At 46.8% G+C, this 16,481-nt stretch overlaps 1 protein-coding gene across 9 annotated transcripts in view; it reads right to left on the minus strand.

Annotated features, from left to right (window-relative positions):
* The window catches only part of GON4L (gon-4 like), a 139,892-nt gene that overhangs the window by 1,076 nt on the left and 122,335 nt on the right, over nucleotides 1-16,481 (minus strand). For all 9 annotated transcript variants that reach the window (XM_058660401.1, XM_058660406.1, XM_058660407.1 and 6 more), the window contains 7 exons: nucleotides 4,669-4,812; nucleotides 4,124-4,267; nucleotides 3,907-4,026; nucleotides 2,732-2,845; nucleotides 1,374-1,584; nucleotides 367-985; nucleotides 181-283 (listed from right to left, as the gene is read on the minus strand). In XM_058660401.1, coding sequence (XP_058516384.1) covers nucleotides 181-283; nucleotides 367-985; nucleotides 1,374-1,584; nucleotides 2,732-2,845; nucleotides 3,907-4,026; nucleotides 4,124-4,267; nucleotides 4,669-4,812 — 1,455 coding nt within the window. The remainder of the gene's footprint in view (nucleotides 1-180; nucleotides 284-366; nucleotides 986-1,373; nucleotides 1,585-2,731; nucleotides 2,846-3,906; nucleotides 4,027-4,123; nucleotides 4,268-4,668; nucleotides 4,813-16,481) is intronic.

A 16,481-nucleotide genomic window follows, 5' to 3' on the forward strand; every position in this document is an offset into this window, starting at 1 on the left:
GGTCCCTCCACTGCAGCCTCTCGGCACACACAGCAGCTGCTGGGAGCTGGGGCCGTCTAACCAAGAAGGACCACTCGGAAACGCTGGGGCTCTGCCCTGAACACCCCTTTTGGCCCTCTCCCTCAGGTAGCACCCTGTCCTTGCCAGGCATTCCCCACCCTCACCCCCACCCCCACTTACCTCAGCAGGGGTCTTATTGCCCAGCTGCTGTGAGATGATGCTAAAGGTCTGTGGCTGCGCCCCTTGCTCCTGGCACATGGTGAGAATCACGCGGTCGGCTTCCCTGTAAGCAGATGCCTTGGTTGGGAAGAGCCCCATGGGTGTGGTCCATACTTGCCCACCCCATGCAGAGGCATGCTCGCTTACCTCGTCCACAGGACCACCTTCTCACCCGTGGAGCTGACCTTGCTGTTGTTGGCACACACAGTAGCTTCTGTGGCCTTTAGCGGGTGCTCCCCTTCTGGGCCCCTGCCCGGTAACCCAGCGTCTTTAAGCAAAGCCCCTTTAGAGGTTTTGGGAGATGTTTCTGTGGTGTCCATGCCTGATGAGGATGCAGGGGCTGGGGGAGTCCTGTCTGCCGCCTCCGTGCTGCCACCGCTCGAGTGCGGCTGGCTCTCTGGAGCCTCTACTTTCGCAGACACCTGTCTTCTCCTTACGTCTCTGGTCCTCGAAGAGACAGGACTCGGGAAGGAAGCAGCTGGTTCACCAGTACCTGATGATTTCTCAGTTTTGGATGTATCCCAAAGCGGTGTGGAAGCCTCTGCCCCTTCCACTTCCTGGTGCTTGTCCTTCTGAGGTCTGGAGGGTGCACTGGGGCAGGGGAGTCCCTCAGGCCCAGCATGGTTGCTCCCAATGGTGACCAGTCCAGTTCCAGTTTTGGGAGGGATCTGTGGAATCTCAGGGGAGCCAGGTCGAGGGACATCCAGAAGACGTTCTGGGACGGTTGCCTCACAGGGGTATGCCAAGGTGCTCCCTGCCGCCAGGCCTGCATGAAAAGAAAAGGATCAAGAAGTACCAGTGGTAAGCTCAGGGTCATCTTGGAGCACTCCTGGCACACAGTGCCCATTCACAAGTGTGAGGGCAGGGCTGGCAGAGGCCATGCCTCTAGAATGTAGACTACAGAGCTCGAGGAGGTAGTGGGAGGGCTTCCAGTAAGGGAACACCAGAGAATGCTGAATGTTCTGTGACAAAGCTAGTGAGGCCATAAGGCTCAACACAAGGGGCTCTTATTGGTCTGGCAGTGAAGGAGGTGGCGCCAGCCCTGAGAAAGCAATAACTTAGCCAGGTTCCCAGTCTCCATGTGAAGGAAGGGAGCAAGGCAGAAACAAGGGGAGAAAGTCATGTTGGCCGCGTGGGGCAGACAAGTCACTCACAGGGAACAGGCACCTCCGCCTTCCTGGTGGGCCTGCCAGGCCGGCTCTGGTTGGCCTCTGGGCTTGCATGCTCCTCTGAGGCTTCCTCATCCATCACGTCCTTGCCCCGCCCAGCTTCCTTAGCACCAGGCCCAGGACTGGCTGCTCGCTGAGGGCTGCTGCCAACCAACTCCTGAGGCTCCTTGCTCTTGCAGGATTTGCTATCACAGACCTGCAGGGATGACACTCTGAGTCAGTGTCCTACCAACTGTGTCCCAGGGACTCCCTTGGTTTCAGAATATCACTCAACATGGATGGTGGTCGCAACCACTGTGAACAGCCCCAAGCCAAGCACTAGAGGTCATCTCTCCAAACTCTACCACAGAGAATCAGAATTACCTTCTCTCATATATATATATAACTTTTTTGTTTTGGTAAGGGCTTATTAAAAGGCAGAGTGACAGAGACTTCCATCAACTGCTTTACTAATGTTCATAATAGTAGGGTCTGGGCCAAGCAGAAGCCAGGAACTCCATCCAGGTCTCCAACATGGGTGGAAGGGGCCCAAATACTTGAGCCATCATCCACAGCTTCCCAGGCGCAGCGGCAGGGAGCCAGATCAGGTGCAGTAGATGGAACTCAAGTTGGCACTCAAGGGCCCAGCATGGTGGCTTAGTGGCTAAAGTCTTTGCCTTGCACTGCACCAGGATCCCATATGGGCGCCAGTTCTAATCCCGGCAGCCCCACTTCCCATCCAGCTCCCTGCTTGTGGCCTGGGAAAGCAGTCGAGGACGGCCCAAAGCTTTGGGACCCTGCACCTGCATGGGAGACCTGGGAGCAGCTCCGGGCTCCTGGATTTGGATCAGCACAGCTCCAGCCATTACAAACACTTGGGAAGTGAATCAGCAGATCAAAGATCCTCTCTGTGTCTCTTCCTCTCTTTGTATATCTGACTTTCCAATAAAAATAAATCTTTTTTTAAAAAACTGGCATTCCAGTATGGGATACAGGGGACTGCAAACAGTAGCATAACCCACAATGCCAGCCTCCAGAAGTCTGTGTTCCCTATAACAGTGATTTCAAGAAAACAAACAAACAAAAAAAAAAACCCTAAGCGAACAGGAACGGCTAAGCTGGTTTCCAATTTCAAAAGCTTTACTCATAGAATTTTTTTATTCTAAAGACTAAAAACCATCATAGATATGTGAAAGGTTCTACTTTCTTTGTAATATGGACACATGTGTACTGCCTCTTACTTACATGTGTTGTCTTTTTAGTTAAGAGGTGCAAATCTATGGTAGCAAACAACAGCCTAACAGGAAGCCTGGACTACCCAGGCAGCTCTGACCCGAATACCAGTGTCCCAGTATGGTCCTCACCTTGCTGCTACAATGGCAACAATTTCTCCTTTTGCTCTTCTTCAGCTTGGAATCAGGACCTCCCTCATGGCAGGAACAGGTGCAGTCCTTGGCGCCATCTGGCCACTCTGTCTCCTAGGAGATCCCTACACTTAGTGAGTGTTTTCAGCACCGAGAGAGGAAGCTAGGTTGCTAGCTATGAAACTCATCCCCACCCCAGGCCATACTTTCCTTTAGTTCTTGCCAGCTCAGCATACTGTGGAGAAATCAATGTGAGGCCTCTGGCTACATGTAAGCCCAAATCCCTGTGATGATCCTTACGTGAGCCAAACGCACCATCGCCAAAAGGCCCAGGTGTTCCAAGAACTAGTGAGGAGCAGCAATGCCAAGTGGGCCGTAGACAGCCTGACCCAGGCCTCTTGGCCTCCCTCACCTTGCCTCTGTCACCCCGAGTCAGAGACAGGGCCTCTTATAATTGGAGCAAGAGGGCCCTGCATGGATGGAGTGTTCACAAAGTGGCACACTAACAAACCAAGACCACTGCCAACCCCATTTACAGCAAAGAAATTGAAATAAGGAGAGGTGGGAAAAGGTGCCCTCATTCAGGGGTTTCTGCCCAGAATGAAGTAAAGACATAATAAATTGAGTCAGGATCTAGGTGTGCCTCAGCCCAGAGCCTAGCATCGCCATTTATTTAACACAACACTCTGGCACAAGACTCTCCCTATTGGAGTTACCACTTACATAAAGGGGAATCCACAAGAGTCACCACAGAAGTAAGTTAATAATCCATGTGAATAAATACTTCCATGCAAGGCCTGATGTCTGGAAACACAACTAGGGATGTGCAGCTACCATTATCCTCAGCAGGGAAAAAGCACACTTCTGCCAAGTATTTCCTCACACAAACAAAGAGGACAAGGTGAAGGCCCAGGGCTGAGGGAGGCGGCTCTGAGCTGGAGGAGAGGACCAGCATCCTTCTGGGGAGGTAACCAGGGCCTCCCTGGCAATGACACCACCTGCTACAGGCTCTGCAAGGCCAAAACAGCCTGACCTGGGCTCCAAGCTTGGGAAGCCCTGCATCTAAAAGGCCTGGGCCCCAAAGCCTAGGATCACATTATGCCAGAGAAACATGTCCCGAGAAAACTCAGGGCTTCCTTTGTGAGCAACAAATTACCCCCAACACCCAGACGCACCTTATCATGGTTTTGGGCCCCCATCTCTTTTCTTCTTTTGCTCTTAGAGGCTGTGGGTATCTTAGAAGGTTCTTCTTCCTCTTCCACATCAGGCAGTGCCACTTCTTCAAAACCATCAAACTGGGGAGGAGTTAGTGCGCTCAGCTCAAGCTGCAGGCAGACACACGCCCCCATGCCTCCCCGCCCTCACACCCCACTGCAGCCTTGGGGTCTGTACCTCATACTCTTTCTCCTCTGTCCAGTTGATCTCTTCAAAGTCACCCATCCGGCTAGCAGCAGGGCGCAGATGGTCGAAGAAGATGGAAAATTCATCCTGCAGGTGGTCATGGCCCTTGAGCAGCTGCCACATCTGCGTCTTGAGCTGAGAGTGACAAGGAAACACGGAGGCTCGAGAACCTCACATTCTGCTGTCCTGGGCCCTGCTTTGACAGCTGCTTTTCAAACCACCATTCCATGCCTGCCCATCCCACAGGTTCCATTCCTAATGACGATGCTTCACTCCTGCCCCACTGACCTCTGGCTAGGTCCTGTTATATCTTTTCCTTAAATACCCCATACCAGGGCAATCACAGCTTTCCTGACCTGTGAAGGTGGGCCAGGCTATGGTTTTGGGCAGCCCTCCCACCTCAGCAAGCCTCAAAAGTCCTTCTGCCTTCATCTCCCAGGAAGCACACGGGATGCCAGAGGCAGATGGATGTGGGATCGGCTGGGGGAGAAACGGCAAGGTAAGGCCAGTGGCAAGGCAGCAGCAGAGGCAGGTACCTCGGCGATCTCCTGGGGCAGGCAGTCTGCACAGCCCTGCAGCACCTTGATGATCTTCTGGTGGTGGGAGGGGTTCTCCGCAAAGCAGATCTCCAGCTGCCGCAGGAACTTGCGGCTCTTCTCGAAGGCCTGCTGCTCCTCAAACTAAAGAGGAAAAGCAATAACAGGGTGGCTACAAAGGGTTGATGGGAAGTGAAAGACCTGAAAAACACCTATGTGTGGATTACAAAATGTTCTGCAACAAAATAAATCTATCTTTCAATTCCATTTTCCTTAAACATTTTAAACATCTTAAAAAATGTGCTTTACCCTAGCTGTAGGCAATGACCTAGGTTACCTTCTCCCTAAGACAGGAGTTACACTGCTGGGAGGAAAGCAGCCAACAGCTTGTGGGCATTTTGAGCTTGGTTAATGCCAATTACATGTTAACTATACAAATGTGCCAGCATCATTGCCTATAATATTTTTTACATTTTTTTTTAATCTGGGGGAAGGGATCAGCACGGTGGTTCAACAGGATAATCCTCCATATGCAAGTCCCAGCATCCCAACAGCCCTAGCTATTGCAGCAATTTGGGGAGTGAACCAGTGGATGAAAGATGTAACTCACTCACTCTTCTCTTTCTTTCTCCATTCCTCTATCCTCCTTCCCTCAAGCTCTGCTTCTTCCTCTCTTTGTAACTTTGCCTTTCAATTAACATGAATTAATGGCTCCTGGCATGGGATTGGCTCTGTTACAGCTATTGCAGCCACTAGGGGAGTGAACCAGTGAATGGAAGATTTTTCTCTTTTTCTCTCCATAAATCTGATCTGCATTTCCAGTAAAAATAAGAAAATAGAATTTTAACATTTTTTATTATTTTTAATTGATTTTTAAAATATTTATTTTTATTACAAAGTCAGATATACAGAGAAGAGGAGAGACAGAGAGGAAGATCTTCCGTCTGATGGTTCACTCCCCAAGTGACCGCAACGGCCGGTGCGCGCCGATCCAAAGCCAGGAACCTGGAACCTCTTCCAGGTCTCCCACGTGGGTGCAGGGTCCCAGTGCATTGAGCCATCCTCGACTGCCTTTCCAGGCCACAAGCAGGGAGCTGGATGGGAAGTGGAGCTGCTGGGATTAGAACTGGCAACCATATGGGATCCTGGTGCAATGCAAGGTGAGAACTTTAGCCACTAGGCTACGGCGCCAGTCCCATTTTAATTGATTTTTTAAAGATTTATTTTTAGGGCCCAGCGCGATGGCGTAGTGGTTAAAGTCCTCACCTAGCACAAGCCGGGAATCCCATATGGGTGCCGGTTCTAATCCCAGCAGCCCAGTTTCCCATCCAGCTCCCTGCTTGTGGCCTGGGAAAAGTAGTCGAGGATGGCCCAAAGCAAGGATAGGACCCTGCACCCACGTGGGAGACCCGGAGCAGCTCCTGGCTCCTGGCTTCGGATCGGCTCAGCTCCAGCCATTGCGGCCGCCTAGGGAATGAAACATTGGATGGAAGGTCTTCCTCTCTGTCTCTCCTCCTCTCTGAATATCTGCCTTTCCAATAAAAATAAATAAATCTTTTAAAAAAAAAAGATTTATTTTTATTACAAATCCAGATATACAGAGAGGAAGAGACACAGAGAGGAAGATCTTCTATCCGAAGATTCACTTCCCAAGTGAGCCGCAATGGCCAGTGCTGCGCCAATTGGAAGCCGGGAACCAGGAAACTCTTTCACGTGTCCCACAAGGGTGTAGGGGCCCAAGGCTTTGGTCTGTGCTCAACTGTTTTCCCAGGCCACAAGCAGGGAACTGGATGGGAAGTGGAGCTGCCTGGATTAGAACCGCCCACCATATGGGATCCCGGCGCGTTCAGGGCCAGGACTTTAGCTGCTAGGCCATGCCACCGGGCCCATTAATTGATTTTTATTGCAAAGCTAGATATATAGAGAAGAGGAGAGACAGAGAGGAAGAGCTTCTGTGTGATTCACTTCCCAAGCAGACGCCACGGCCAGAGCTGAGCTGATCTGAAGCCAGGAGCCTGAAGCCTCTTCTGGGTCTCCCAAGCAGGTGCAGGGTCCCAAGGCTTCAGGCCCGTCTTCGACTGCTTTCCCAGGCCACAAGCAAGGAGCTGGATGGTACGTGGGGGCTGGCAGGACACAAACCGGCACCCATATGTGATCCCAGTGCATGCAAGGCAAGGACTTTAGCCACTGGGCTACCATGCTGGGCCCGAAAATAATTTTTATAAAAATTGATTTGAAAGCCAGATATAGAGACCCCATCTGCTCAGTCATTCTGCAGAATCCCACATCAAGTCAACCTGCACAGGTCACAGCCAGGATCCCACAAAGCACACAGGGTCTCCCAGATGGGTACATGGGCTCAAGCATCCGAGCCACCAAGTGCTGCCTGTCACGGTACAAATTAGCACGGCTGTGTAGGCAGAAATGGAGCCAAGATGCTCTGATGTGGGATTAGCTTCCCCAGGTGCCCTGTAACATTTATTCCTGATCCCCATGCTTTGTAAAGTGTCCTCATGCAGCTGAAGAAGTACTTGAGGGTTCTATGGATAAGAAGTGTGAACAAGAGCCAGAATGGTAGAATATCAGGGTAAGCCTCCTCCGGCAATGCCTGCCCATTTGGGGATGAACGAGAAGATGGAAGCACTCTCTTTCTGTAAATCTGCCTTTCCAATAAAAACAAATACATCTTTAAAATTAAATTCCTGTCAAGATAAAAACAAAACAGAGTTGCTGACACAGTATAATGAGAAAAGTGTACTACTAGTTGATAACTGTGAAATCTTACTTTAGTGGCTAAATAAGGATTTGAACCCAGGCAGACTGGCCTCAGAATGTAAGGGACACTGACTCCCATGGGTATGAGTCATTTAGAACACTGACAGCCATCCACCTTGAGTCACTGGAAACTGTCAACCCCAGATAACCAAGACGGGAAGGAGACATTCCAGAGTTGTGCCTATTTTGAGCTGTTTATAGTTTTGGTGTCCCGTCCAGCAGGACAGCCAAAATAGTTATTGACCTTAAAGATTGTTTCTTTAGCATCCCCTTGCATCCGGATGATTGCCTACATTTTGCCTTCTGCCTCCCTCAGATAAATTTTCAGGGACCCATGGACCGCTATCAGTGGTGAGTCCTTCCTCAAGGCATGGCAAACAGCCCTACCCTAGCCCAAAAATATGTTGCTCAATCCCTTAAACCTGTGAGAGACAAGTGGCCTGAAATTTATATGCTGCATTATAAGGATGATATCTTGATTGCAGCACCCACCGAGGCAGCCGCCTTTTCTTGTTTTGAACAGATGCTGCTTGTTCTTTAGCACAATGGACTATTAAGAGCCCCTGAAAAAGTTCAGGTCAAAGATCCTTATAATTTTTTAGGATATCAATTAAATAAAGGAAAAATTTATACACTGAAAATTACTCTTGAGTTTGTCTGCCCTGAAAACCCTCCATGATCTTCAATCCCTTTTAGGCAATTTGCAATTTTTAAAGCCATATTTAAAGATTGCACCTGGGGCCCGGCGGCGTGGCCTAGCGGCTAAAGTCCTCGCCTTGAACGCCCCGGGATCCCATATGGGCGCCGGTTCTAATCCCGGCAGCTCCACTTCCCATCCAGCTCCCTGCTTGTGGCCTGGGAAAGCAGTCGAGGACGGCCCAATGCATTGGGACACTGCACCCGCGTGGGAGACCCGGAAGAGGTTCCTGGTTCCCAGCTTTGCATCGGCGCGCATCGGCCCGTTGCGGCTCACTTGGGGAGTGAATCATCGGACGGAAGATCTTCCTCTCTGTCTCTCCTCTGTATATATCTGGCTGTAATAAAATGAATAAATCTTTAAAAAAAAAAAAAAAAAAAAAAGATTGCACCTGAAACTCTTCTGCCCCTTCATGATTTGTTGACTGGAGACCCTCATCCTTTTTCATCTCGCACCCTTACATCAGCAGCGAGAGAGTCTATTAAGACAATAAGTGATGCCATTTCTTCCCAAGTCATTTTCCAGTATGATCCCCTTCTTCCCTTAAGTTTTATTGTGTGTGCCACAGCGCACGCCCCTTTAGGAGTTTTCTGGCAAAAAGGAATGAATAAGTCCCCTTCAGGACACCCCCTAATGTGGGTGCCCCTACAGTCAAAACCAGCCAAAGTCCTTGCCACCTATTTTTCCCTTGTAGCCGCCTTAATTTTAAAAGCAAGAAAATTAGCCATATTTTGGAAAAGTTCCGGATATTATAATTGTGCCTTACACCCCAGAATGAGTAGATTGGCTACTCCAAGTTAATAATGATTGGGGTGTCGGCTATGCGTCCTTTGCCAGCGTCATAACCATTATCCAAATGACCCCTTAATACAATTTATCAGAAATCACTCCTTTGTTTTCCCCAAAGGTACTTGTCATAGCCCCCTGAAAGAAGGAATTACAATTTTTACAGATGGCTCCTCAAGCGGAACGGCTGCTTACGTCGTTCAAGGCCAATCTTTCCCAATAAAATCCCCTTATGTGTCTGCTCAGTTAGTTGAATTATTTGCTGTGCTTCAGGTTTTTAAGTTTTCCAACAGCCGCTTTTAATTTGTATACAGATAGTGCTTATACAGCCCACTCCGTTCCTTTATTAGAGACAGTTCCATATATTTTGTTCAGATACAATCCTTAATCAGAAAAAGAAGAGATTCCTTTTTTATAGGACATTTGAGGGTCCATACAGGACTCAAAGGACCCTTAGCTGAAGGCAATGCCCAAGCCGCTGCGGCCACACAGCTAGTTTTCCTAACCCTAGATCCCTCTGTGTCCGAAGCCCACTGAGCACAAGCCTTACATCACTTAAATGCGCTCACATTTCGCCAGATGTTCAAGAGCACTAGAGAACAGCTAGAGAAATTGTCAAATGTTTTAACTCCTGTGCTCAATTTTCTCCAGTACCTCATTTAGGAGTTAACCCCCGAGGCTTAATCCCAAACGATAGATGGCAAATGGATGTCACATATTTTCCATCCTTTGGCAGACTCAAGTATGTCCACGTAACAGTGGATACCTATAGTGGGTTTATTTATGCCACAGCACTAACTGGAGAAGCTTCCAATTATGTTATTACCCACATGCTACAAAGTATGTCAGTTATGGACAAACCTAACTGCATTAAAACTGATAATGGCCCAGGATACACAGGAGTTAAATTCTGACAATTCTGCTCTCAATTAAGAATTAAACATGTTACTGGCATTCCTTATAACCCACAAGGACAAGGAATTATTCAAAGGACACATCAGACCTTAAAAAAATATGCTTAAGAAGTTAGAACTTTCCACAGATTTATCTGTGACACCTACTCCCAGGAATAGATTGAATCATGCCCTTTTTATTATAAATTTCTTTTTTTTTATTACAAAGTCAGATATACAGAGAGGAGGAGAGACAGAGAGGAAGATCTTCCGTCCGATGATTCACTCCCCAAGTGAGCCGCAACGGGCCGGTGCGCACAGATCCGAAGCCGGGAACCAGGAACCTCTTCCAGGTCTCCCACGCGGGTGCAGAGTCCCAAGGCTTTGGGCCGTCCTCAACTGCTTTCCCAGGCCACAAGCAGGGAGCTGGATGGGAAGTGGAGCTGCCGGGATAAGAACCGGCGCCCATATGGGATCCCGGGAAGTTCAAGGTGAGGACTTTAGCCGCTAGGCCACGCCGCCGGGCCCCTACTATAAATTTCTTAACCCTAGACAATAATAATTGATCCGCTGCTGATCGACATTAGCATTCCACAACCCAGGATTCACATGCCTTAGCCATGTGGAAAGATCCCCTCACATGAGCATGGAAAGGACCAGATCCAGTGCTTATCTGGGGACGAGGCTCCGCCTGCGTGTATGACAGAGAAAATGCAGAACCACGCTGGCTACCAGAGCGGCTTCTTAGAGCCGTTAACTCACCACCGTCCAGAAAGGAGGCCAACCCCCTCTCTGAGACATCTTCTTTTCCCGATGATGCTACTCCTACAACCGTGGTTGACAGTAATCCCTTACAACCTCTGGGTCCTGTGGATTCTGATCTAATGGGCACAGACGACTGCTATCGGCCTCAGACCACAACCCCAAAATCCACACCAACCATGGAATTACACCTGGGTTGTGCTGTCCGAGCGACGTGATGTCGTTTGGTCAACATCTCGGATCACCCCTCGTGTATGGTGGCCAGAAATCTTCACTCCGGACTTATGTAAGCTTGCTCTTGGGGCTGCCAACTCTTGGGGACTTAATACTCTCCTCGGACTTTCTGTAGCACCTGAACTGCCTGACCAATCCTATGACCCAGGATGTGCCGATACTCAACAATGAGTTCTCTTCCAAGCCACCGATTTCTATGTGTGCCCCGGAAGCCACCGTGATCGTCATCTCCTTCATAAATGTGGCGGCTCCGCTGATTACTTCTGTGCCACTTGGGGATGTGAAACTACAGGCACTGCTTACTGGATTAGAGACTCAGAAAACAGAGACCTGGGCTTGGCAGCATGGCCTAGTGGCTAAGGTCCTCGCCTTGATCCCATATGGCTGCTGGTTCTAATCCCGGCGGCTCCACTTCCTCTCTGTCTCTCCTCCTCTCAGTATATCTGACTTTGTAATAAAAATAAAATAAATCTTTAAAAAAAAAAAAGAAAGAAAACAGAGACCTGATTACATTCAGACGCAATTTCAGCTACCCAACTACAGTAGCAGTCTATGGCCTCACCTTCCTTCCCTCCTATTTTGATGACACCACTGCATGCCATCCCAATCATCCTGACACAAAAGACTGGTGTACCCCTTTAGCAATCTGGTTCACCCCTAAAGCGCATGCCGACCAAGAAGAGACTTGGATGAGAGGCCGTGATTGGGGACTTAGATTGTACCAGTCAGGGACAGATACGGTCGTATTATTTTCCATCAAATTGTTAAAAGAACCTGTTAATGTTAAATATCCTGTCAATATTGGACCAAATAATGTTACTGCATATAAGCCTCCTTTGCCCCGACCTCCTAGCCGACCTCCCACTCCTTCCCCAACCCCTCGACCTCTCATTTTCTATCATTTCTTGCTCCCTGCCTCCCTCACCATCTCCTTCTTCACGTCTTAATCTCCCTGCCCTCCTCCCTGACAATCTTATTTTGACCTTGATTAACCAAACCACCTTAACAGTTAATGAGTCCTCATCTGAATTTATGAATGACTGTTGGCTTTGTACAAATGCCCATCCCCCATTTTATGAAGGCATTGCCTTAATTGATGTTTTTTATTATTCCAATTCTTCCTCCTCTTGCGGGTGGACCAGCAGCGATTGGTCTGGTATGTCTTTAACCCAGGTTGTTCGTTTAGGTCTATGCTTGATTACCTCCCATACATCCCCCCATTTAGATTCCTTTTCTTATTTGTGTAATTCCACCATTATTCCAGCAGCCGATTCTCAATACCTTCTTCCCCCCAGCGATGCTTGGTGGGCCTGCACCGGTGGCCTCATCCCCTGCCTTTCCTATCAGGTTTCTTCATTTCATAAGGAATTTTGTATTTTAGTCCAGTTAGTCCCTCGCTTGTCCTATTATGCCTTCGAAGAATTTTTGCAACTGTGGGAATCCAATCCCACTTCCCTCTCCCGTTCAAAGTGTGAGCCTAACACTGCCCTTACCATTTTTGCTCTGTTAGGACGTGGCGCTGTTGGCGCCGACACCGGCATTTCCTCTCTCATTCTTTCCCAGAATCGGTATGCCGAGCTACGTTCCACCATTGATGAAGATATACAACATTTACAACAAGGCATTGATGATTTAACCAATTCTCTCTTCTCCCTAGCTGAGGCAGTGTTACAAAATCACCGCGGCTTAGAGATCTATTGTTCTTGCAGCAAGGAGGCCTGTGTGCCGCCCTTAAAGAAGAATGTTGCTTTTATGTAGATAAAACAGGTATTGTAAAGGAGAGCATGAAAAACATTTGTGAAGGCCTTAAAAAACGAAAACGAGAAAGGGACAAGGAGGAAAGCTGGTATAAAAATTGGTTTTCTTCGTCCCCCTGGCTCACTACCTTATTACCCACTACATTGGGGCCCCTAGTTGTATTATTGCTTTTGATTTCCTTTGGTCCCTGGGCATTCACTAAAGTCACTAACTTGATAAAACAGCAAATTGAAAATTTAGCTTCTAAACCTATCCAAGCGTATTACCACTGTTTAGCTCTAGAAGATAGATTGTGTTCAGAGAGCCCTGACTCCTCAAGAAGTGAACCCCCACGTTGTAATGCGCGGCTCCAGTCTTCCGATGAGTTCACCTAAGGTAATGTGGCCATTTACAGCTGGGGCAGTGTTTCCCGCTGTCATTTACGGCAGCGTTGCCGGGGAATACGTGCTCCAGCTATGAATTGTTACACGGCCCCTTTTTTAGTAAGCGTTTAGCCAATGACGGGCACCTGATAACCTGCCAACCTAAGACAGGGGGCCCTGGATGACTGGCAGGGCTGCCCAGAGACGGGTAGGAGTTGAGGGTCCCTCAGAATGAACCTAAGACAGGCAGCACTTATCTTGCCTCGACGAACTTTTTCTTTTCGTCGCTTTCATTGATATAAAAAAAGGGGGAGATGTCAGGAGCCGTGTACTACAGCCACACTGAAGCCATTTTGAATATAGAACTATGGGCCAGTGGAAAACTTCCGGTTGGCTAGATGCTTGGGAAAGAGGTTATGAAACTGATCACACGCTTAGCTTCAATTGTTTCTAGCAACTGTTTCAGAACGTGATTTATGCTGTACCTGCCAACATATTGTTACTTGTTACCTATGCTATTGTTGATATGGTGGTTACTATTGTTGATATGGTGCTTACTATTGTTGATACGGTGGTTACTACTGTTGAAATGGTGGTTACTATTGTTGAAATGGTGGCTGCTCAAGAACAATCGGTCTTGAGACCAAGCCTTGCATCCCAGTTTCTCCTTCCCTCCCAGAGCCTTAGTTACGGAAGAATATAAAAGTCCTCAATCGAAAATAATAAAGTGACAGCTTGATCAGACCTACTATCTTACTGTCCATTCTTTGTGTCTCTTGTCCCCTCACTCCCTCCAAGGTTGGTTGCAGCCCCGGTTGACTGTCCTGCTGGATGGGACATTTTGGGACATTCAACTTCACATACTACTCCAGTTTACAAAGGATCTTTACACACACTCATCTGGTCCTCACAGGCACACCAGAAGACAACATGGACATCATGTACATACTTTGCCCATGTCACTGAACTGTTTAAGGACTACCACAATAACCTCATGACTTTTATCTCTGATTTTATCAGTCATGAACAAAGGCCCAGACCACAGCAGTGTTCCCTGTTTAGATTCATTCTTCAGCATCTTATGTCACTCCACCACAGTGGCTATCCCACCATTATATACAAAATGGCACATACCAACACTCACTCACCCACGTTACTAGCACCTCTCTAGTCCCCTTCCCTGTCTTACTCTTAAACAGTACTGTCACTGTAAATCACACTTGGAAATGCTAGATCTTACTATTTACTACAAATTTCACCATATCTAGATTTTATGTACCTATAATACATTTAGAGATCACCATACAACTTTCTCCATGAGAATGTTGAGTTCCACAATGGCAGGGATCTTAAGTCTTTTAAATTCTGCATTTCTAATAATTCTGAGAATGACAGACGATAAGATTGTTGGGAGCACTGACAATGCCCTGCCCTAAGATGGCGCCTGGACCCTACTTCTCTTGGAGACAGGTTTCAGGAAGTGCCCTGTGATTGGCCCTTTACTGCTTGCCTCAGGCATGTAAGCTGATTGGAGGATTGAGAGATAGCCAGGGGCCTTGGGGGAGGGGTGAGGAGGTTCTCTGTGTAACGGAAATAACGGAATTGACTGACTTAACTGAAGGCTTCTGGGTAACGGATTTAACGGATAGGAGGGATATATAAGCCAGGGGCTTCTGCCCCAAGGTGGAACTGAAGGTTGGAATAAAAGTGCCTCTGAAATGCTCTCCAGTATTGGGTGATTTCTTCCGCAGGACGGGAGACACAGATATCTGGTACCGTGACTCGGACAGAAATTAGCTGGTGAATACCAGGAAGGTAAGTAGCTGAGCAGATCGCTCAGGGAGCTGCTTACAGCGGGAATTAGTTTACAACTGAGACTTTTGCTCAGGGAGCTGCACTAGGCGGGAACGTGCACGTCAGGTTCGCAGGTTAGCGACAAGAAAAAAACAAAAATAAAAAGGTTCGCGGTTGGCGACAAGAAGGTTCACGGTTGAGTGACTAGAGAAAGGTTAGAGCAATGGGGAATTTGTCCTCCAAGGTGCGCATGCAGCACCTGCTGCAGAGATTGTTAATTGAGTCAGAAGAGTCAGACTCGGAGGATAAGGAAGAGGTCTCTGGAATTGAGTCTTCTGAGGATCCTCCACCCATTAAAAGCTTCGCTAAATGCTTTGCTTTGATAGCAGTTCTTGGGATGCTGATTTTGTTAGGCCTTATATTGCTACAGGTGGCTGTTTTTTGATTCATTCAGACCTCCATTACTTGACCCTAAGTTTTCTGTTGCCTTATTTTCTACCTTTTAAATATCTTTTTAGTATGATCAGAAAGAAAAGGTCAAGAAAAAAAAAAAAAAAAAACGATTTTACCTCTTGTAATTCTTAAGGTTTCATTTGTGATGTTTTCAAAAATGTAAAATTTTATCCCAAATAATTTGTTACAGAAGTTAACTGTAATTCACTATTAAATTATTTCAAGGTATAAGTTAAATTAATGTGGTATTTATTGTATATAAAGCATTTTTATAGTTTAAAATAATTCTTGTGTTTTCGGCTGGTTATCAAACTTCTCACTGCTTTAAATTGGTAAAGATTTTGTATTTGTTTTAAAGGTATTTGAGTGATGATTTCATGTCAATAACGAAGTCTAACCTATAATGTGTTATACTAACAACAACAAAAACCTTCTTCCAGATATTTTTAGCCATCCTTAAAGGGGCATCCAAGAATTCAAAAGTTTCCAATTCTAGGGTTTCCCTTGGTATTCTTATGAGGCCTCAAGAATGCCAATGGATTTATCTCCTGTTTTGTGGAGACAGTTAATCAGGTTGATTGGATTAAGATTATTGCCAAATGTAGTAAAATTCTGTCGTGTCAAACTGTTGTATACATCCATGGAGTTGTGAAGGTTTAAATTTTAGTTTGCACACTTTTAATTATTTAGTTCTACAGTTGTATCTGGTTGTTCACTATAGCTATATATATTACTGGGAAGACTAAAATTCGCATTCTTGCAATGATGAAAAGATTTCATAGCGGTGACTTTTCTTTCTCAAGGTCTTTGTTCAAGACTATTTACTTGATGATTTTTCAGCTACTGGTTTCTGGAGAACACTACTATTACTAAGTTTGATTGAGAATAATTTTTTTTTAAGTCTCCAAAAGCATGTGTTTGTGTGTGTGTGTGTGTGTGCGCGCGCACATGTGTGTCTTAATGTTTGTCATCTGTATAAATTGTTTAAAATTGTTATAATGTGTTACTGTTTGTTGGTCAGAAAATATTCTTGCTTTTGTGAATTAAGTTTAAACTTCCTGTAGGAAACATTGTAAAAAGCAGGTAAATTAATGCATACATATAATTTGCATATCAACAGCAAAAGCAGGTTGCCGTGAGCTCTGAATTCTGCAGACACTCCCAGAGCTTTCTGATAGGATTGTAAAAATATCTAAGTGATTGTAAACCTTTGCTACAAATTCATTTACTTTGAATAAGATTACTAGTTAACATTGATTTCTTAAATTTATGTCTCATTTATAACAGGAAGTAGGCCTT

This window comes from Ochotona princeps, chromosome 2, assembly GCF_030435755.1.
Source record: "Ochotona princeps isolate mOchPri1 chromosome 2, mOchPri1.hap1, whole genome shotgun sequence".
Taxonomy (NCBI): domain Eukaryota; kingdom Metazoa; phylum Chordata; class Mammalia; order Lagomorpha; family Ochotonidae; genus Ochotona; species Ochotona princeps.